The sequence below is a fragment of the Lates calcarifer genome, linkage group LG14, assembly GCF_001640805.2.
Source record: "Lates calcarifer isolate ASB-BC8 linkage group LG14, TLL_Latcal_v3, whole genome shotgun sequence".
In the NCBI taxonomy this organism is placed as follows: Eukaryota; Metazoa; Chordata; class Actinopteri; family Centropomidae; genus Lates; species Lates calcarifer.
The window spans coordinates 12,061,914-12,085,164 of NC_066846.1; the positions used below are offsets into that span (position 1 = coordinate 12,061,914).

The 23,251-nt window shown below is 41.0% G+C and overlaps 2 protein-coding genes across 2 annotated transcripts in view; both read left to right on the forward strand.

Annotated features, from left to right (window-relative positions):
• Positions 1–1,441: 1,441 nt before the first annotated feature.
• Positions 1,442–5,859, forward strand: si:dkey-171c9.3 (uncharacterized). The gene is made up of 3 exons (XM_018703775.2): positions 1,442–1,476; positions 3,555–3,604; positions 3,814–5,859. The coding sequence occupies exons 2-3, from the start codon at positions 3,587–3,589 to the stop codon at positions 4,726–4,728; spliced, it is 933 nt and encodes a 310-aa protein (XP_018559291.1). The 5' UTR covers positions 1,442–1,476; positions 3,555–3,586; the 3' UTR covers positions 4,729–5,859.
• Positions 5,860–11,751: 5,892 nt separating this feature from the next.
• Positions 11,752–23,251, forward strand: part of tnfsf10l (TNF superfamily member 10, like) — a 59,144-nt gene continuing 47,644 nt past the window's right edge. The window contains exon 1 of the mRNA XM_018703812.2: positions 11,752–13,023. Coding sequence (XP_018559328.1) covers positions 12,802–13,023 — 222 coding nt within the window. The 5' untranslated portion in view covers positions 11,752–12,801. The remainder of the gene's footprint in view (positions 13,024–23,251) is intronic.

Below are 23,251 nucleotides of genomic sequence, written 5' to 3' on the forward strand. Positions count from 1 at the left end.
TTAAGTTATCATGTTGAGCAATGAGCTTCACTGATGAAGAGATAAGTATTTCCTGGAGAACTGGAGAAAGAGCACAGCCTACAGGGGCTCACAACACAGAGTTACTGCAATAACAGTTTGGATAATAAAGGGTCATAATAAAATTGTGGATCACATTTGTGTGCCCAGAGGGCAGGTTCAGGGCAGAGTCCAGGGGAAGCTGGCAACTGACATCCATCCAGCTGCCAGGAGTTTGGGAGGGTCATCTTTGATTCTTGTCTGAATAATGGGAACTGAGGCCATAAAGTGTATCTGAGTCTTGTTAAGAAAATGAAATCAATCTTGGATGAATTTGTTTGAAACCACTTCTGACTGTGAAGAACACGTCTCATGCCATACAGAGCTATGTCATCTCTGAATACATCATTAACTCTCTCTAGACACAGTATCAGTGAGCAAACATCCCTTCCTTTTTGTTTCAATTCAATATGTAGCACAAAATGAACAAGTTCAAAAAAAATGTAAATCAAAATTTAAACAAGTCCCTGAGCAAAGGCCATTCAAGCATTCACCTCGCGTTCACTGAACAAGATACTCTAACACAGCTTCAAACTTTGCAGTTCATGCAGTGCAATCTGGTGTCTAATGAGGTCTATGGAGAGATATCATCTGACCACACTGCTTTTATTTCATCTCCCCTCCCTCCAGTCCTCATCCAAGACAAAAAGTCTTCATTTGAGAGCAGTGTCCCAGATTGCTTGTGTCTCCATCAGAGCTGGGAGGAAGAGTTTTATAATTCTCAGGATGTAGCTGAAGCTGCTAAGAAATCTGCATGGGTGGGGTTTGGACAGAAAAGTCAGGGTTGTGGGAGTAATGCTTCACAAAACATTACACAACACCCATCCTTTGGCTGAACTGTCTGACTGAAGTATATTTGCTCTTGTACTGTACTTACATACAAATTAGAGATACTTTCTTTGAGTGTTTTCTTGTCATGCCACTTTATGCCTCCACTCTACTACAACTTAGAGAAATATAAGACTTTTTACTCCACAATTATTTCAACATTATTTACAAGTTTATATACTTTATACATTTTGCACTTAATTATTTTTAATTGTTTTAATAATTTTGAGGTCTTAGGCATGTCTGAGACCTCAAAATTGTCTGTATTAACAATTCAGTGATTAATTGAGAATATAATTAGAAGATTAAGTTGTAATGATAATAATCACTACTTGCTATTCTATATACTGTATATCCACCACAATAGTAAAATTCTGCTTAACGCATACGCAATGTCTATGTATTTGTCATTTCCTCTGCTAGAATGATAAAAATAGCTCTCGCACATCGCTAAACACACACACACACACACACACACACACACACACAGGAAGTGAGAGGAACTTGTAAACGTATCTCTCAAACCATTTCCTTATATACGCATTTTCAGTGAAGACATCCGAGAGCAAACTGTCACCCTGTTACTAAGAGGTAAGTTGGTTTACATGCAGGTAGTATAGGCTGATATTCCCTGTATCTTGTTTTCATATTTGTACTACATTTATGTAACTTCTGGCTTTAATCTGACTCTCAAAATTTGTCCTCTGTCTTGCTAGGTATCACAGTAAATCAGGAAATGCCCTTTTATTTTCTTGCCTTAACTACTGTTGTAGTTTTGTATCCAGTTTTTCTTGTGCTAAGAAAAGTTAACTACTTTCTTGCAATACAGAGGACAAAAGACAACACACAGTGAAAATATTTTTGGTAATTTATCAGCCAAAGTAAACCTCTAAATACTCCTTTGCAGATTTTTTTCTTTTTGGATTTGTCACATTTCATTAAAAACACTGAAAATGGGTGTGGAAGAAATACAGTTTTTAGAAAAGGTCAACTGAGACAGTGCATTTCCAGCAATATTTTGCAATGGACTGAACTGCCTTTGCGCTGGTTACTGTAAGCACTAATGTAGAAACTTAGCTTGGTCGTTAAAACAGACTTTGTGTTGTGTTGGTGTTCTAAAACAAGATAGAAACATTTGTTTAGACAGGGTTGTGTAACACAAGAAAATCCAGAAATAAAGTAGCATCCTCATCTCTTAACCATTCTCTGTGCCCATCAGGATTGCAAGAAAACATTCTTTGTTTTAGCTGTAATTTGTTCCACATCTGCAGTTGATTCTCCACTCAGATGCAGTCCATTCTGTGAGTGATGGCTGGATAAAGGTGTGACACATCATATAAAGTTTTTGAAATGCAAACCAAAGGAGACTGCAATCATTTGGTAAAGTTAATACCCCTGGTGTCGCTCAGAGCGTTGTTCACATGGAGATGTAGCTGAGAGAGGAAAGACAGAGAGAAACTATTACCATAGAACCAGATTTGCGTAACATTTTTTAAATTAAATTTACATCACATATCAATTAAATTATCCATGGGAAGAGGAAAATCAAATCATCATTTTTATTGTAACAGGCCTAAGATGCTGATCCTGAAATCCATTGCTGGAATCAACAAAGTTCTTTTCCAGTAATAACAGTACTACAGTAGTTGTAGTTGAAGCTCCAATGGTGGTACAACCCAAGATGGTGAGGACCTTGTTAAGGGTCTTATTTTTAATTTCAAATAACTTTCTCAAAGTTTTATCTACTTCTTTCAACCAGAAAAACTCCTAAAATACAACCTACTTGGAGACATTATGACATGCTAGGTTAGCAAGCTTAAAAAGATGGAAAATATATAATTTCCGCAGTTACAAAAATACTTAATGACACTAGTAGGACTAGCTAGACAAAGCTTCACAACTTGTGCAGCCTTTACGATAAAAAGGTCAACAATGGATGTTGTTGTTAGCAAGTGCTAACTTCTTTTACGTTAGCCAACTTCTGCTATCTAATGCTGGGGCAAGGTTGCTAAATGTACAGTGCAGTAAATAAAACTATTACCTGGACTATTCCATTTTCTCATCTTCTCATTCCATTGAATCAATCTTCTCATCTAACTCTCAGCAGAAATGCAAAGAAGTGTAACTAAAAGTGTAACAGGGTTAGTATTTCATTGGAAGTGAAAACCAATACTCTTGTTGCTAAAACTTTGTGAAACAGACTCTTTTCAAACATTCATGCTCAAAGCTCTTTTCCATTTTATTGAAATGATTACAGATGTCTTATTTCACGTATGTATCAGCAATTAACTGCATAATACTTTTGGTGTAACATTTGGTCTGCTCCATTCTGGAGCACTCTACATCAACAACAGATGTGTACAACTGAGTTTAGAGAAATGTCAGGTTGCTGCTATAGATGCCAGTATTTTTGTGCTAATATAATACCGAGCTGAACTTCCTGCTTGTCACATCCTGGCAGCATGACAGCTCATATGGTGACAGGCTGTGGTCACAGGCCTCAATCTTACTTTCCATCTAAGGCTGCAGAGGGGACTTTCTGCTCGTTCTGTCCTTCTACCTCTGTTCTTACATGTGTCCTGATTACACATTCTCTATTTTACTGTTTCTTAAACATAGAGCATTCTTTCATTCTGCAGCTTATCTTTTTCTTCTGTAATCTGAAACAGGCAAGGAATGTAGAAAGAGAGCAGAGCAACCGATGCTGCACCATTTAGGGGTAATATTTATGTCCTGTCTGGCTTTAACTGAACATGTTGGCAAGAAATATTCTAATAAAAATACAAATATGAACTAATCATAGAAACAAGGCAGTGGTTAAACCATCTCTGGACCTTCTACAGGCCTTCACCACATTCTTGTTGCATAAAAAGAGGATTCAGGAAAAAGTATGTTTTCTTACTGAGCTTATTGCTTTTATCCTCACAGGATCAGATGCAGGCAGTGAGTGCAGATTCAGGGGTGCCAGAGCCCAGTCTGGAAGACCTTGGCATTCCTGCGGGCCTCAGGAGAAGCCCCCAAAACATTGGGGCTGTTCGGAAATTTGCCCAAAATATGGCAGATAATATAATCCAGTCATTTATAAGGCAAATGGAGATGGTGGAACCTGAGGTGCCCAGTTCTAATCAGGACCCGGATGCGTTAGCTGAAGAGTTAGCATCAGCAGTGATTGAGATTGCTCTGAGGGAAGCGTGTGGTGGTTGTAATGTTGAGGGTTTCCAGAGTTCAAGATCAACTGGGGTAAAGGTGGATGAGGAGCAGGCTGAAAACCTGGCTTTCTTGGATGAATCAGGAAGAGAAAGAGACTTTCCAAGCATGGACGCAGAGATGGATCCAGTTAAAGAGCTCCACACCTCCAAAGACATCCAGTCCTACCACCCGCCTCTGTCCCAGTCAGGGCTCCCCTTGGTGGGCTCCCTCGACTACCCCGACGCCCCTCCAACCACCCCCCTCCTCCCTGAGCTCGAGAGGAGCAGACACAGTTTCGCCCGGAAGCTGAAAGGAGGCTTGGCGAAGGTTTTCCTGCCCTCACCTCCTCCGCCAACCCCAAAGGACAACGAGGACGATACAGACTCTGCTAACCTTCGGGTGGACTTAATGGAGCGTCTGATGCACTCACTCTCCACAGATGATTCAACAAGAAACTACTTTGAAGTAGGGCCTCATGGTGCAGCCAACATGGAGGCTTTTGCAGAGGCTCTTTCATGTAACATCATAGACTGGGTCTTGAGTGCCAAAAGCAGAGAGCAGTTAGCAGACGATAGCAATCTCCATCTATTGGCCCACCAACTGGCTGAAACCATCATCACCTCCTCCCTTGATGAAGCTAAAATGACTGTCTAGACTTTTAATTTAATTATAGAGAACAAAAACATTGATATCCATCCATATTACCTTCAGACTCACTGTCTGATGTCTCCATTACAGTGTGGTTTTCTGCAGTAATATTGTTCCATAATCTGAAGCTGATGTTTTTCCTCTGAATTTATCTCTCAATTAAGTTCAGTTAAAACTGATCCAGATCAAGTTTCATCCTGAAATACAACCCATTTATTGCAAAAGATGGCCACAGATCCAACAAAAACATGGCTGATTTGTGGTTCAAACAAACTGTGGCACTTTTTATGACGTGTGCAACCTAGAAGCTGTACATGTTAGATGCAGGATGATAAACCAAAGGGTAGTTGTATTCCAAGATGTATAAAAAGTATGTTGGAGGGAAAATTCTCATGGTAGTGAATGCAATTTTGACTGGCATCCAGTGGTAATTACCACAAATGTCCTTTAGGTGGCAGCACAAGAGCAATGTTTCAAAGTATATTCAGCATGGGGTCAGCAAAGTTAACTCATTTCAGTACCTGACAAAATTTAGTTAATTCAGTTTTCCATTTATGAAAAAAAAAATGTTGCATTGCTATAAATTATTTTGTTGATAAACGTTTTTTGTTTTTTTGCTTTTTGCTTCCCTGGCTTTAAGATACAAGTAATCCCAGTGCTGCTACACTGAATGCCAAGAATAAAGACTTTATTTTTGGATAGTAATCCTATAAACCCTATACGGATTTTAAAGTATCACTATCAAGAGGTAAAGTCTCTAAGTCCAACTATAACAAAAGTATATATCTGATGAACTTGTATCCAACCACAAGTAAATGGTTTATAATCGAGTGCAGAGTTGGGAAGTTAAATGCAAAGTGATTCATTCATTCCATTGCATTTGGGATGAATTTGTGTTCTGGCTCGACTCTTACTCTTACTTACTGAGGTCAGATCCGGAAGAAGAGGAGGGAGCCATGGTGCTTAACCAAACAGTGATGTGAGCCGGCAAAGAAATAAAATCCCTCTTTTCTTTCTTTCTTTTTTTAAATCATCGACTACTCAACTGCAGTCAGAGAATGCCAACTGCACTGAAAGAAAGGTTTTTCTGAACCTTTAAAAAGCAGTTTCGAATAAAGGGTTTTATTGTTCTTCTTAGTCGTCAGTTTGTCTGTCACTTATTCAAGAAAGGCTACTCAAGAAAATGGGTTTGCAATAAGGTTTGCAAACACACACACACACACACACACACACACACACACACATTGATGTTTCCTTTCTGTGTGTGTGCATGAACACACAAACACACTTACAGATCTGCAAATAACACAAAGCACTTTTCTCTCTCTCTCCAACACAGATGGAGTGAGTGGGAGAGAAGACAAAGTCAGAGTGTGTGTAATCATTAACAACCTAATCTAGGGTGGGACAAAAATGGATCAACAAGGAGTTTGAGCACAAACTAGTGATCAAATGACTCAATTTCATTAGGTTTTAGATTCAACGTTTAGATCAAGTATTTAACTTTTAGCCACATTAGTGACATGGCAGTAGGAATGGCGATGTTCATCTGTCGGCCCACCACTTTGGTCAAGACATATCTCACTTATTGGAAGGCTGGCCATAAACATCCATGGTACCCAGAGGACGAATCCTACTGACTTTCTGACCCTAACTTTTCCTCTAGCACCACAATGACGTTCACGTTTGTGGTTTGAAGGAAATGGCTGTTGGAAAACTGTTGGATGGATTGCCAGAAAATTTGGTCCAGACTTTCAAAAATCCTTTGAAGATCCTGTGATCTTTCTTTATCAGCCCTGGGTTAAAACAAGGCAGGGGGTTTGCATTGCTGGGCGGATGCTGCTTTAGGCACTGTTGAGACAATGAGATGTGATTAAGGAGGTCCAGTTTGAGAAACAGATCTGTTAATTTGAAGACTCTAAGACGCCAGAGTGGTTTATTATACTCAGATGCCGATGTTACACCAGGAATGTGCCCTGTATGTAGTATTTGAGTGACCAACAAAGCACCTTGCAGAATGATTTTATGAAAGAAATAGTTGTGCCAAGAATGAAGAGCCCTATAGAGACAGAGGTTGAATCCCTGGCTACAACTCCAAACAGCTGGCCAATCATGGCATAAAGTGTTCAGTTTTGGAAGGTTACAGAAACAGTCACACAAAAATACCCCCCACCCAATCAAATGAGGGGTTTCCAAACCCATCCAACCATCCACCAAGCACTTCCAACCACTTTAGACGTAAATTTTAACAGTTAAATTTATCATTTTACAGTTACAACTCGCTATAGAAAAACTCTAAAAATTGTAAAATATTCTGACGTAGTGATAAAGATTTTTAGAGCTAAATGATGCAAAACTTTGAGCCACATATGCACACAAACAGAGCACAACACACACAATGGTTGACCTGGCTGCAGTGTGTGTGTGTGTGTGTGTGTGTGTGATAGTCCCTTGGTTCTGATACATAATATGTCATGGAATGCTTAGTCTGAACTTTTAACTCCCACTGCTGGTCGCCATTATGTTTTCTCACCACGGGACACTAACTGACTGACACACTCACACACACATACACACTGAGACACGTGCACATAGATAAGCTGCAGGGCTGGGTGGACAGCTGTGGTGTCAGAGGGGACACACACACACACACACATCTGGTGAAATGCTTGTTTTGTTGTCAGGTGGTGGTTGGCTGCCAGAAAGAGAGGGAGGAGATGGAAAAGCATCATGACACACAGAGGATGTATAGCAGGAAGGTTTCTATGTACCATTATACAAAATAAATGGCAGGGGTACTTAATCTCTTTGCCTGTCCTTGCTGAGGGTAAACCCACCCTAAATTCAATTTATCATCCTTTATAGAAAAGGATGTAAGAAATATGTAAAAAATAACACCATACATCATCATAAGAAGTATTTTTCATGGAGTTGGGGAGGACCTCAGAAATTATTTCACAATCTCTGTCCTGCATATACATGCATCAGGGACAGCTTACACAAGTCAGAAGTATTTTTTCAAAGACCTCTGCTTTTAGGTTTTCTAGTTTTCACTTGTTGGAGAAGGTGTATGAAACATAAGTTATTACAGTTCAAGCGATTCAACAGAAATGGAGTGAGTTCACAGAAGTGTTAACATAAAGTACACAACTTTACAGGTTAAGTCTCTGGAACATGTACTGTACATTTAAGAGAGCATAGTTTTTAATTTGCTATTTAAAGTTGTACTACTTGTACTGCTACTACTACTTGTAACTCTGTTTTGGTCCCAACCAATACTTCAGAGAAATATTTGGCTATTTAGAGTTCACCAGCAAGCCACTATCTGGTGTTTGGGGTTGGACGTGTAGATTGCTGTGGGTTTATTAAAGCTTTATTCACTGAAAACAACAAGATGACAACATGACGCAGCAGCTGAGTGGTGATGAGAGTATGGACGAACCAAAAACCTAAAACATTCCACTGAGCAGGGTGGGAACTGTACAAGCTGGTTTTACCATTTTGTGTATGAATAACACACCTATATCCTTAAATCATTTTACATGTTATAACTATAACTTTTTGGCTTCATTTCACACAATGTAATTTCTCTAGGATAACTCCTAACCCTAACCAAAACAGTGCTAAATGACATGCTGGACTATGTGGTGTTACACAAAAAGCTAAAATGCGTAGACGTTCATTCGTACAGAAATCTTGATTAGAGCAGCAAGTTCTTTTTATTACAAAATACTTGTACTGAGGACACATTCTGATGTCAGGATATTCACAGCTTTCACAAGGATTTGAGTTTTTTTCCCCTCCGTCTTTGCATCACCAAAGTTTTGGCAAGTTTCCTGAAGGCCTTGCTGCTTACGGCTGTTTTTCACCAACACTCCACTTGATCTTGTTTGACTGCGTCTCAGTGCTGTGCCAGGATCACACAGCACAGACATGTGGATGTGTATTTCTTTTTTTTTTATGTAGACACAAATTCCTATCAGTCCTACGTCAAAACAGTGGACATAATGTGTAGCATTTGTTTCCATTTTCTCTTCCAGGTGAGTTTGATTTACCGTGTCAGACAGTTCAAATAGTGTCAGGTCAGATTATACTTATTTTCAAATCCTGATCCTCTGTAAGTTTCAACAGCTTCGTAGACGATGATGATCTGATCTCCAGCAGCAGTAGCCTTAAGCTTATAGAAGCTGGCCTGTAACTATAGGACTGGTGGTTCCACTGATATAACTGTTTGGTAAAGTGGTTTCCAGCATTCAGTTTGCACTGAAGTGCCTTGTAGCAATGAGCTAAACCAAGAAATTTTCTAAGCAGCTCCCAGTTTTGAATGTGAAAGCAGCCACTGCCAGAAAAGCGGCGTGTGCTCAACTGAACTTTCCTACAAAACAGAACAGCCAAAGAAACAGAAAAAACAAAACTCTGGGAATGCTGTTTGTCCAAGGTGTGATACCTATCTATCTTCACTTTCAGCGTAGGTGGCAATGAGGGCAGAATTTCATGGCTGCTGAGTGCACCTAACAGACTATTTTATGAGGGCAGCACTGGCTACTGGCTCTGAGTTCATAAATCTGACTGATAGGAGCAACACACCCGCAGAGCAGAGAGGCAGGACCAACCCTCTTTGTAATACTGTTTAAGCAAATGGGTCACGAGAGGCTCTGCTTTATTTTTCTACCTTGGGGAATGACTAAATGTTGTTATACTTCCACAGAATGTGTTGCCCTGGATGAGTGTTGCAAAAGACTTTTCTCAACAAAGGCTTTATAATTTTCATTTCCACCTTGGCCCAGCTTAGAAATGTCACCATACTGGCTTTTAGCCCCAATTTGTACCTCTTGTGTGTTACAATTACATTCAAGTCACAGAGCTGAGCGTTGGATTTTCTAAAAAAATAAATATCCTACAATCCTCCAATCACCAGAGTTATTACAATGTGCCCTGGGGATTACATGAATGTGTGTACCAAATTTCATGGCAATTTATCCAAGAGTTGTTTCGAAATTTCGCTACGAAGAGCCAAGTCAACCTCATGAAAAATCAACAGATCACCAGTCTCATTAGGAATCAGCTGTGCAAAGCTTGTCACAACTGGAATCCATTGGAACCACAGTGAATCCAAACTGACCGCAGGCTTTGTTTCACTGTCAAAATATAGATTCTAGGTGGAGTATCACATTAAAACAGCAAACATCCCCTCAGGCTTTGGCATCTCTATTCTGGAGGTCTTCCCAGAGGATGTTGTCTGTGGCGATCTTCTTTCTGGTAAGGCGGATACTGGAGACTTTTGACTCCAGACTGGAAAAACATCTCAAGTGATCTGACAAAAACTTGGGAAAACATCAATTAAAAACAAATTTTATGGCAAGTCAGCCATGGTATTACCAAACAGAATCGTCTAATCTTCCCCAAATCTCTCTGGGGTGCTGGCACATGCAAGCATTTGACTAGAGATGTCAGTGCAGGTGCTGTATTGTCTTCTTGCAAACTTTGTGAGATTCTTTTGGCCGTTTCATGACCCATGAAATCATCAAAACATAGGTCACTTCTATGGTTGTGGCAGAATCTGGCCTTAAGGAGTCGACTTCAAACCCAAAACACTGTCAGATCTATCATAACAGCCGTTTTAGTCGACGTGGAAAGTATTTGACTCTTCTTTCACCCCTCTCATATAATTTTAATGTGGATTTGGACCATGGGTGTTTTTATATTTGTCCCAGTCCAAATTTTATTCCACCTCACCTGTAGACCCCTTCCTAGCCACCAAGATTTATACTGAGAGTATGGGCATGTCAGGTCCCAGTCAGTGGAACGGATGGCTTTCACATCTGGCGCAAAAACCTGAGGGATTAAGCCACAGTTGCTGCTTGAAGAGAACTTGACTTGGGACCATTTTCCTGGATCCTGCCCGTGTTGGACGACAACTTTCACAAATCAAAAAGCTTTTAAAATTTGAAGGGTCGGTGTCCAGATCGCGACGCTGCAGAGTCTCACACGTAGAACTTCAAAAGACAGAAATGACAGGAGAAAAGAGCAGTGGTTTAGCTCACAAGGAGGAGTCTTTGTAGTTGAACTGGGCTCGAATTCGACTGGTTTTAACCTCATTTGAACCTGGTCCTGAAGATGACTGGTTCGCCTGACCAAAGTCTTAAGAGGAGAAAAGTGCCGCAGCTCTCTGATGGTCCAGAGCTGTCGGACTGGCGGCGACCCAAGCTCGTCTGCCTCCTATTCTCTATAAACAGCTCTGACGCTGGGCTTACACACACTGCTACACACACACGCTCTCCAGCTGTTTGTGGTGATGGAGAGGAAACAAAGGAAAGGCCGTTGTTTAGAGCTGAACTGTAAACACATTTCTGCCTGTCTCCTTCCTTTTAAGCCTTTATTGTCTGTTTAGGGGAAAATATGAGCTGCATCATGATTCTGTGCCCAGAGACAAACCAAGATGACAAAGCTGATACTCAACTGCTTTTTCAATTGCCGACAGCAATAAAATCTAGATGTCGTATTCATCGCTGCATGAATAAACGTCTCCTCAGTCAGAGGCCCGACTGCAGCTTTGTGATGTTTTTGGAAAGCGAAGTTTAAATATTGAATCGTAGCTACATTTGTTTCACAGTGATAAACTGGAGGGCGTTGAGCAAATATTTGCTCTCAAACAGTGTGAAGCTCTACAACAGACCGCAGACACACACACACACACACACAAACACTGAGGGCAGCAGCTCAGAGAACATAGACGATAAAGAAAAAGAGAAATTGTTTGCATCTATTTATAATCATGAATCTTTAGAAAACTTCAAACTACAGCTACAAGGAATGATCATTTTCATCACTGACTGATCTGCTTTTGATCAACCTATTAATTGTTACTATAAACTGTCACACAATAGTGAAAAAAGCTCAGTCCATAACTCAAAGTTTTATATTTATAGTTTTATTACTACAGAAGAATGAGAACACCTGTAAATATTCACATAAACCATTTTAAAAAAATCTTTTTGCTGAAAAAAAAATGATTAAAACAATTGATTTGTTAATTGTCACTGATCAATCAACTAAAGTTTCAGCTCTCCTCAGCTTTTCTTCAATCTGAGCTGCTCTTAAAAATCTCCTTAAGTGCGCTGAGTCAGAGAGACAGCGCCCCCTGTCAGCACAACCTGAAGCTGAGGCTTAGGACAACATGTGACTTCACCAAACAAGAATAAGAATATAATGACATACAGGGATAACAAATGATAAAAATGTAACCTCTGACACAGACAACATGAAGGCATAAAATCTGTCTAGCTCTGATTTTAAGTGGACACAGATGCAGGCAGACACTGTCATCAAGGAGAGGTCTCAACTTTTACTTTCTGCTCCACAGTGACTGATATCAAGTGACATAATCAATGAACAACAGTATATTCTAAATATGGAAAAGCCCCAGTTCTAAAAACAAATGAAACATGAAGAGCAAAAAAATAGCAGATTATGTGACTCACTGAGGGGAAACAATGAAGAAAACTGTTTTAATTGAAAATATCTAACTGACTTGTTTTCTCTTTTCTCGGTAAAGTTCTGTTTTGGCAGTGTGTGGTATTAGTGTTCAATGCCCTGAAGGCACCGTTGAAACCGAAAGAAAGGAGAGAGAGAGAGAGAGAGAGAGAGAGAGAGAGAGAGAGAGAGAGAGAGAGAGAGAGAGAGAGAGCATTCCTCCGTAGCTCCAGGGTGATGAGGAGGGTAAGCCAGCCCCTCTCTGCTGCTCTCTCTCGGTTGCAGCCCATCAGTCCAGCGCTGCCTCCTCCAGCAGCTCCAGTCGCTCTTTGCGCAGCAGCTGAGCGGTGAACAGACATGGACACGTCCGAACTTTAACTTCCAGGTCGTCTCTCTCCTCTCCAGCTCGCTCTCCTCCTCCCCCCCGCGCGCTCCTCGCTCTGAGCCCCGAATGAAAAGCTCTATTGGCAGCCGCGGACTCATGGAGATCTAATTTTTGCTCCTAATTCTCGGTCAGTCGGTCACGTCTGTGGAGATCTGCTGTTTGGCTGTTTTTTTTTTTCTTCGCTTGTTGGTTTTGTGGTCTACTCATGCGTCGGGAATGCCATGGCCACTCCGAACGCACAGCAGCAGCACCAGGATTATTTCAGATCGGTGAGCAGCGAGTCCACCACCTACATGATGGTCCCGGCCGTCGGGCCGAGCAGGACGGGGCGCAAGGAAGCGCCGTCCAAGATGTGGGTGGCGATGGTGGTGATAGTGGTGGTGGTGCTGCAAATTGCTTCCACCACGGGGCTCTTTGTCTACCTGAACATGTCCATATCGGAGGTAAGAGCTTGTTTCCACTCACTAAGAGTTTGTGTGCTGCGCTCTGGGCTGCATGTGTCGCCTGGTGGGGATTCAGTCGCATTTTGAGATTGTAAAGTCTGGAGAAACTTTCTGTTGCGCACCGACTGGGCGAGAAAATAAACTCATAGTTGCTTGTCACACTCCTACTGTTGTGGTGATGCTTGAGAAACTCTGGGGAAAGGTGGTTATCATAAAGTCAGTCAATATAAACACGCTGTTTTAACAGCACAGCTGCTGCAGCTCATCACAGACATGTTGGAGAGACGCTGCTGCATTTTTCAGCAGATGAGGTGAAATCTTCGCTTGGGGAGTCATCCGTGTGCGGAGGAGTTCGCCCCCGCTTTCTGACTTGTTAAAACAATGCAATCCGGAATTTACAGGCAATCGAGGCAGAGGGGGGAACGAGCAGCCCGTCTGTTCTGTTCAGCAGTGTTTATCGAACTAAACGGGTTAAATTGCGTGCGCAAAGCAACATGTTGGAGCCATTTGGGAAGGCAAAGAGTAGTCAGCGGCTGTAGCGCAGGATTGCTTTTAAGTGGTTTGCAGATGTTGTGTGCAGAGGTGAAATATGCAGTGATGGAGGTGGGCTATCCCCCCGGGGTTCCACTTAAGCCCCTTTTTATCTCCTGAAATAAACATGTACAGCTAATACTTCTCTAAGTACTTGCAATGTGCCTGTAGATCTCAGCTGAGCAAATACAGCGACCTTAGAGGTGGTTTAATAAAGAAACACTGTGCAGCAGTATTTCTGGATCCTCGCTCTGAAAATCACTTATCTTTGCCTCAGTTACTGGGAGGGTTGTTTGCTACTCGGAGAAGCATGAAGCGTCCTCATCTGAGATGTTGTTCATTGAGCCTCAGCAGGAGAAAGTGTGCGATGACAAGTCATTAGCCCACTTTCACAGTCAGTCCAGCAGTGTTCAGTGCAGGGAGGCAGAAAGACGCTTATCAGCCAGAGGGAGACTCATTTTGTTGCAACACTGCTGATGAATGTCCACAGTTACATAGGAACATATTGACCAGTTGAAAAACCTGCAGGAATGAAGCTGGAAACTGATGTATGATCCTGATGATGTTCGAATCCCAGTCGAGAGGCCTGTTTGAAGTGTAACGCTACTCCGTCACAGTGAGGAAACCGGCTGCAGCCGAGTGCTGTGCACCTCCACATGAAAGCAGACGTCTGTAGGAGAATGTAAAATGTGTCGCTCTCTGCCCCCTCGCCGATGGATGTTCGCTGTCGAAGCTGGGGCGATTAGTTACACAGGTGTGCAACATGTTATTCCCAGCAGAGCGGGAGATCATTTAATACTGAAATGAAAACCTGAGCATCTCTCTGCCACATTTGGAGGCAAATGTTCTTAACACTTCCTCTTGGGAACGAGGAAGAAGAAAGAGGATATCTGAGAGTTTCTTCAGACGACATTAACTGTGCAACAACTGGAAACATCAGTCCAGGCTCCTTGGGTTAAAGTGCCACTGCAGATGTATTGATTATCATCTAGTTGATAAAAGCCTCATAAGAAGATAGACACTGGTGTTTTGGTGGAGCCGGCTGGAAACAGTGTATAATCCTCTGATATGCTGATTTAAATAGCCCAGATATACTGCAGCTGACACACTGGTCCTCTTAATGACATGAAATACTACATACGTTAACACATCAGCCCTTTGGTAGAGCTGTCGCTGGAAATGCTTTGACTGACCTTCATTTGACCTTTTCAAGGCAAACTTAACAACAAGGTTGGAAATGTAGAATGGGATAAATGGATGTTAAATGAGACTGTGATGTGGGAGAGTTAGTTTGTGTATTTTCTTATTTCTGTACACATTTTGTAAAAACATTTGAGCCTTTAATTCCTTCTTATCAAGACAGGAAAAAAAAAATTAAAGGCGAATTTATCAGACTCCAACTGCTTCTGTTTCCAACTGACTTACTGGCATGAAAGCAACAATCAAGTCGTGAGCAGAAGTGATGAGATCCTGAAGAATCTATACTTCTATTAGTGGGTCACACAGCGTTTTTCTAACTTGATTAATGCACTGATTTCAGTTTTTCTCCTCTGACACGTCAGGAGGTGGCAGGAAGTCACATCAGGAATAGTTTTAGAGACGATACTGGACAGAGACGAAATGAAAAACACGGAGCTATGTATCTGCATGTGGGGAATCCCCTGGTTCTCATGCGAAGGCCAGCTATTTTTAATCTGGAAACAGGCCCCTCTTTGAATTGCAGCGGAGTTACACCCCGTGCCAGCCTGGCTAAGACAAAAGATACTTGGAACAATGAACATCATATAATGGGGAATGCTCCAGTGTTGCCTCAGTGCTGCTGCATTCACACGCAAACAAACACACACACATGTAAATACAGAAGACTCTGGTCCCGTGAGTGAACGTCTTCTGCAGTTTATCACTTTAGACACAAAAATACTTTGAATAAACAGCCCAACACAAAAGCACAGAGGTTGAGTCACTTCTCACTGGTCTGCCAAATAATAAACTTAACACTAAAATGACAGGTAAGAGCAGGAATCTTAGCACTAGAGATTCAAGCATAAGTCATCTAATCAGCAAGTCTATTCTGATAATCGATCGAGCAAAAAATGGAAAACTTTCTTGGCTCCATCTTCTCTGTTGCTGCTTTTTTCTCTTCTATGTGATAGTACATTGAAAGTCTTTGGGTTTTGGACCAGGAGGCTCAACAAACACGATCTAAAACAAACAACTGTGACGGGTATTTTCAACCTTTTCCTGAAATAATCAGAAGAAAATACTGTGTAAGATAATCAGCAGCTGCAGCCCTACATAGTTTAACTTCACTCTCTTTAAAAACTGTTAAGGAACCAAAGAGTCCTGATCACTTTTAGTGAATTTGCAAAAACTTTATCAAATCAAGGATTCTTGCCACTTGAACTGATTTGGTGCTTTGGTTCTTTGTGCTTAAAATAATCAGGAAGCTTCTCTTCAGTGGGTTATAATCAAATGTATAATGAACGAACATGGAGTTTAAAGGTATAATTATAGTTAACCTGATTATCAAAAGTAGATTTTCTAAGCTAAACGCTATCTCAGGTACGTTCTTTACACATTAAACAACATCTTTAAGATGTCTTCTTTACATTTCAGATCCTTTGCTGTGGACTGGAGATAAAACTGTGTTTCAGTCGCAGTTCCAGTGAGTTGCATCATTAAAACCTGACGACTGTATTTTATGACTTCCTCGCTCGGAGTCAGATGAGCCTGCAGATCTGTAACACTTACAGTATTTCATTTTATGTAAGATTGTAATCGTCGTAGAGCTTTGATGTTTGCTGCACTCCAGCGACAACCAGGAACACACTGATTTGTGTGTGTTTGTGGTGCGTACGGTGGGTTTGCAGTGTGTGTGACCCGACTGAGACTTCAGGTTGTTGTGTGGTTTGTGTTGTTCTGGGTGAAGTTCGGGGCTTTTTGTGTCGTATCTTATGCTTTTATGTGTGTGATTGACATTCCATTCCTTACACTGGTCCACTTTGTTATTGTTTGGGTTCACTGATAGGCTCTGACTCACCCTTACATGCAACAATACACCCGCTCTGTTTGTGTGAATGTGCGTTAGGGGGTGTGTGTAGATGTGTGTGGTCCACTTTGCCAAAGAATTCACCAAGTTTTGTCCTTTTTTTTTTGTGCGAGTGTGAGTGTGTTTCTGATTTAACCGTGTTTGTTGTGTAGTGATATTTTATCTGTGTCATGACCAGATGACCTCCAAGAATAGAGAGATGAGGAAAATCCCTAAAAAATCCCTACAGTAGTTTCTGGGTTCTGGCTCAGGATCATATCAGATTTTGTGTTGGATTAGGTGTTAGGGTTAGACTACAGTAGATTAAAAAGGTTAAAGCTACAAAACTTTAAAGCAGATTGTATAATCGCATAATGTAGCCACTGTAATGGAGGCTCTCAGCTCATTGAGAACCATATAATTAAATTTCGAGGGTTTATGGTCAACAGGAATGAGCTCGCATGGATATTTTCTGTGCAGTTTTCCACCCTGAACTTGGCTTATGTCAAGAAGTGGCCTAAAGCGGGGTACACACTGCAAAAACATCTGCCTGATTTTCTTCCCTGTCCCCCCTCCTGATCAAAGTCAGCAAAGGCCTGATTATCTGATGGATCTAAAGATGATCTTATCAGATTTTCCTGTGGTGTGAGGTGTGTTCAGACTGATTTTACCCTCTGTGATCTGCTCTGAAGACGATCGGAGCTGCCTTGCCAAACGAATAGCAGACATAAAGAATACACCACCTTATTAATGGGGTTACTTGAATTTTAAACTGGAAACAATCAAATTTGTTTGCTATCCACAGTTCTGTTTGACTCTCCAGACTCCATCAGTAGTTAGATTTAAAAAACAAACACCAGATGAGATTAGTATGTCCCAGTGGTCGAATATAATACAAATATATTCCCTATCTCTACTGTTAAGTGTCAGTTCAAGAAAAAAATACTACGACAGTATACACGCCAGTAACATTCCTAAACAAGCACTGCATGATTGCCAGAAATAAACCATTAACTTTGTTGTTAATTTGTACGCGCTTCAACCACCAGGCCACATACCACTTGAATTTTAGAGCTGGCGTCACATAATCTCAGCTGTTTCGGTAACTGCCGTGCGTGTTTCCTCCAGCTTAGATTTATGGCGGCTGTTTGCCTTTTTGAAACATTTTCAAAGCTGTGACCTCCAGCATGCCTGAGTCACCCACTGAATCCACTTGGCATTAACATCCAGTCACAGGAACGTGTGGCACTTTAAGTGAGTGGAAGTGAGCCATGGGATCCGTTTTGGCAACGCACCGGCGCCTGCTAAAAGCACCCAGTTAAACAACTGACCAAAAGTCTTATTGTAAATGTCTGATATGCACAAATGCTGAAATAACTGGAGATAAATACTGATATTAGCATTTTAATATCCATCAGTTTCACCCCTTCACACACACAGAACCACTTCTCCAGTGCAGCCTCCCTGTGTGGCCTCAACTGTTGTTGCCAAGACATTTCTGACAATAACCTCCTATAGCGGCAGTATAGAACAGTATAGGCCGGTTGCTCCATTCGCACATAAATCTGCTCTATATTTATCCCAGACTTTCACACTGGATCAGGTTTTATTGGAAAAGCACGAGGTTAAAGTTACCGTTAAAGAATCAACGAGTGCCCCGACAAGAATGGCAATATCTGTGTGTGTTTGTGCAGGGGGGGGGGTGGGCATGCAACACGTGTGCGTTGCGGGGGTTAGGTGTTGACGGACTGAAGTGTGTTTCTGAGTGTGTGAATATACAAACTTTAACCTCCCAATCCGCACACAAACTTGTGCCCGCATGTTCATCGTTAGCAACCAGTTTTGAGTAAAATCAAATCCTTCACTGCAAATATTTTGATTTAATTTGAGGCTACTAATATAAACCTCCCACACCAGACTCCATTGCCAAAATACACAGTTCTCTCTCTCCCTCTGTCTCTCTCTATCACACCTTCCCTCTCTCACTCTGTCTTTTCACCTCCCGCCCCCCTGCAGTTCCCGTGTGTTATGGTTCAAGTCCACGTCGGAGAATCGAGTTACAGTCAGTGTTAGGGCTCGGGGGGGGGGCCAATTGTTTCAGGAGTGACACAAGCAGATTTTTTTTCTTTCTTCTATGAAGCAGGAGTTGAGAAGTTAGGTGATTCTCTGGAAGTGGATGTGTGTGTGTGTGTGCATCTAAACAGGCCTCGGGCACATCTCCAAAGTTACGTAAGGTGTTTGTAAGGATGTAGTGAGAGTGAGAAAACAGGAGGCCTTGAATGTGCATCATGCAAACACACACATGGTGAACAGAGGAAGCTGGGAGACAGATATATTTTGGCGTTGCTTTCTGCCTTGTGTCTTCATGACTAACTGAGGAAGACAAGGCCAAAATGATGTCAGTTTAATAATATCTTAAAATTTCCGAATCTCAGAAATGTTGGCGAGCGCAAATAAACACTCAAATTCAGGCCTTTTTCAGTCAAAAATTGGTTTGGTTTTTTTGTGTTTATTTAAATAGATGATACATAGGATTTTTACTATTTTACTTGACAAATAATTTGACAGCCAGATTATTAGTCACTGAAACGCTGAGATTCAGAACCTGCGTGCACGCTCGGTGTGTTTTCATGGCCAGGTCATTTGGACGAGGATGAAAAGGAAGGCAGGGATCACAGGAAAGAGGCAGGGAAGAGGAGAAAGTGGGCATCAGAGCTGAAAGAGATAAAAAGGGAGAAATGATGATGATCTTTGTACATAAAAGAGATGGGATGTGGGAAGTCCTCATCATGTGGGTTTTAATGAGTTGTACAGTGGTATGTGGACTCTAAAGACACAAACAGAAGAAGGGTAAGACATCCTGACTTTTATGGGTCAAACTGAAATAACGCAGCATAAACCCTAATAAACAAAATGGTGGAAGGTGCCTTTGAACGGTGAATCAAGAGCTGAGGCAGGAAAATAAAATACCTCTGGATTTTATTATCTTGAACTCTGCGGGACTTTTCTGTGGGTCCTCATGTTGTGCACCGTTCAAACCCACAGAGCTTCTAAGTCAAGTTCCCGAAAATTTCCAAAAACACCACATATGTCAGTTTCAATCTGAATAACCGGGAGAAATACAGAATATTTCCATTTTAAGAAACGGTGTTCTCTAGCTATTTGCATCTCGGGTTTGACCTACCTTTTATTTTATAATAAAAAACAGTCCTCTCAGCCTCAGATGGTGAAAAATACAACAGGCCACTTTTCCTTTGTGCAGATTAAACTTTATGTTTATTAATGAGCTTTAGAGATGCCTCTAGGTATATTTTCCCAAAACCCCCCAAATAGAAGCAGTAATTTATATTTATCATCACAGTCAACTCAAGACATTATAAACATTATCTCTGCTGATACCACAAAGTAATTTATTGTAATTGTAAATTTCCCCATTGTGGGACTAATAAAGGATTATCTTATCTTAATTCACTTTACTGCAACTGTTCAGGTTGCTTATATTTAAATACCTGCTGAGACCTTGATTTTAAAGGAAGTAGTTGAAAAAAAAAGAGTTTTAGAAATGAGGAATGAATGAAGCAGAAAGATGGAGAGGAGAGAGAGATGACTTCAAACAGAGCGGGAGAGGAGTCTGCTGCTTTACACCATGTTATCTGATGGAGTACAGATACACAGACCCACCACACACAGACACACACACGACCTTGGTTTAACAGCTAGACACGTGAAAACAGGATATTTGCGTTCCCACGTTGGAATGCTCATTAGGATGTGGCTACAGCTGTGTGTATGTGTGAGTGTGTGTGCCAACAGCTGGTGCTGTGTGTTATCGCTTTGTTTGCTCAGTCAACATGGCTATAAAGTGCTGATAAATGCTCATCGTGAGATTTGAGGGGACTGAAGCTCCTGATGGACTTCTGCCACATCTGGCAGCAGATGTCAGCGCAGCTAACTTGGTAGTAACGTACAGCCCGTTGACTGCAGAGTCAGCTGAACCTCTGTCGACTCAAAGGACCAATCGCTTTTCATGCATATGAGGAAGTTATGTTTTTTACAATACCCACTACTAGGAAAGAAATGAGGCTGCAACTAACAGTTACATATTAATGTAACAGTTTTTCCTCAAATAATTAACTGTTTGCTTGATATAAAGTCAGGCAGTGGAGAAAATGTCCATCACAACCTTTCAAAGCCTGGGACGAGTATTAGAGTAGACAGAAAATATTCACATTTGAAAAGCTGAAACAAATGATTTTTCTTTTGACTAAATAATCCACTTATGATTTAAGCTCTAAAAAGAAACGTAAAGTTCAGAAAAAATAAACATATCTCTTTGTTGCTTAGTTTAACCCCAGTAAGGAGAGATATTTTAAGTTCACTTATACTCTTTTTTTCTGGTGTGTTTGGAGTAAACTAAAGAACAAGTAGTGAGAAGAGTGACGGACTCAACAATATATCAACCAAGGGAATGTCACTGTTAAACTCAAAAGCAAATTTTTGATTGATTTTTTTTTAACACAAGCAATAAAAAGTGGCGTGAACATGTAAGAAACATTCAGTATCTGCAGATACAGGCTACCAGCTGCTTTAGCACAAAAGTGCCTGTATTGTATCAGCCTTACAATACTTCATCTGATTTATTAGAAAGTTAATTAAAAGACCAAAGAGCTAATATAAAACTAGAGCCAGAGACGTACAACAGTCTGGTCTTTATGCACCTGAAAAAAAAGTTTGAGTCGAGTTTCTTTTAGTATGTGTTTGTTAAATGATATAGCTGTGCAGAATAATGGAGCCCATGCTTGAGCTTTCATTCCCCTAAACTGTAAGGTCTAAAAACGACACCGGTGCCTGTGCAAAACTGCCCAATAGAGGTAAATAAAAGGTCCCAGAAACTATTTTATAATTTATAGTATTAGTAGGAAACAGATGGATAAATATGTAATGGAGAAATTGGAGAGTGGAAGGTCACCTCAGCGTTGACCTCCTAAAACAAAACGTCTTTCCTCTTGTGTATCCGTCTGCGCTCATTTATGATCTCCACTGTAAAGGCTCCATATGGCTCCCATCATACCGAAACCAAATTCTTCCCGTGCTTTCTATACATCGATCATATCGAAAGGAGGGACAGCAAAGAAGCCGCCTCGCTGTGTTGAAACACGTCCAGTCGAACAACAGCTAAACCTTGAGTTTGGTTGGGGGTGAGAAAAGGGAGGAAGTAAAGGTATATGAAAAGGAAAGAAAAGAAAGGAAAAGGTGACCATTTGTTTTATTATTTTAAAAGGAAGATGCACAACACATCGACTGTACCAGATGTAGCTTAAAGATCAGATCTCCTGTAGCATCTGTGGCTGGCGGCAGATGCTGTTTTGGGGTGTTTTCAAATGTGACAATCTTCTTGCCAAAAACTTGAAATTATTCACTTTTGAAAAATCTTACTGAAACTGCATTAAAACCACCATGTCATAATAAAAACTCTACCAAAGTTTGCTCAAGTTCCCTCAGACTCAGCAGCTTTAAGGCAACACATACACCTATTCAGTCGTGCAGAAAGTGCTTAACATCCACTTTATGGAGTTCCACCCATCCGAAATCTTTTAAATAAGGATTTCCCTTTTCAATGTGGAACAAATGTATGACCAGGATGTTTTATACAAACTGTCGGATCACCAATTGAATTTTGATATTATTCGTTTTGGACTGTCCGGTCAGACAAAACAATGACACCAGCTTGTCCTTAAGGAACCTGTGATGGGATTTTTTTCTTTATTTCAATTTTCTTTACATCTTATAAACTGAATAATCAAGAAAAAACTCTACAGATTAATTAATTACTGTCATGGAACAAGGTAAAGTTCTTGATTGCCTTTGTGTAGAAAAGTATTTTCTTGATTTTTGATCGTGTTTTATGTTCTGGTAGTAAAAATATCCTGTAAAGTGATTTCTTGAAAGGAGTGACTGTGTTAAACCTCCACCATGTCAGCAGTGAGCTTTCCCATAATTTTCATAAATACAGGGTCAATAATAGGCCATTATATTGGCAGGCCAGTACGTCTGTCCAACCTTTGTATACACTGAATGTGTATCTTTCTTGTACGTGCACACGAACCTTTTGTGTGTGTGACTGCAGACATAACACGTCTATGTCCATTGTAATGGACACAAAGAAAATGAAGTGACCTAAAGTGAGAGTTTATACTGCTGTGTGCACATTGATGCTTTTGTGTGTGAATGTGTGTGTGTGTGTGTGTGTGTCACCTGATTAGTCAGTGGCTGATTGGATGGAAAGTTCTGAGCTGGTCTAACATGATCTAACCCTGGGAATGGGCTGACATCTCTGTCTTGGCATAAGAAGGAGGGCTTGTTAGTGTCAGCTGAAAAGCCTTGTCTACTCCGATGTTTTCCTCCCTCACACACACACACACACAAACACACACTTTTGTTCTCTCTATAATATCTGCGTCTTGACTCTGAACACAGTAATAAGACCCTCCTGTCCCTCTGTCAGCTCTCATTTCTGTACCAATTAAACAACCAGTGAACTCTTTCCTTTGCCGTCCTCTAATCTCTCCCCAATTATCTTCTCTATCTTTCCACCCACTCTTGTCCCACTCCCACAACAGTCGCCTCCTCCATAAACCTTAGTGTTGGCCGTCCCTTTGTCTCTCTCAT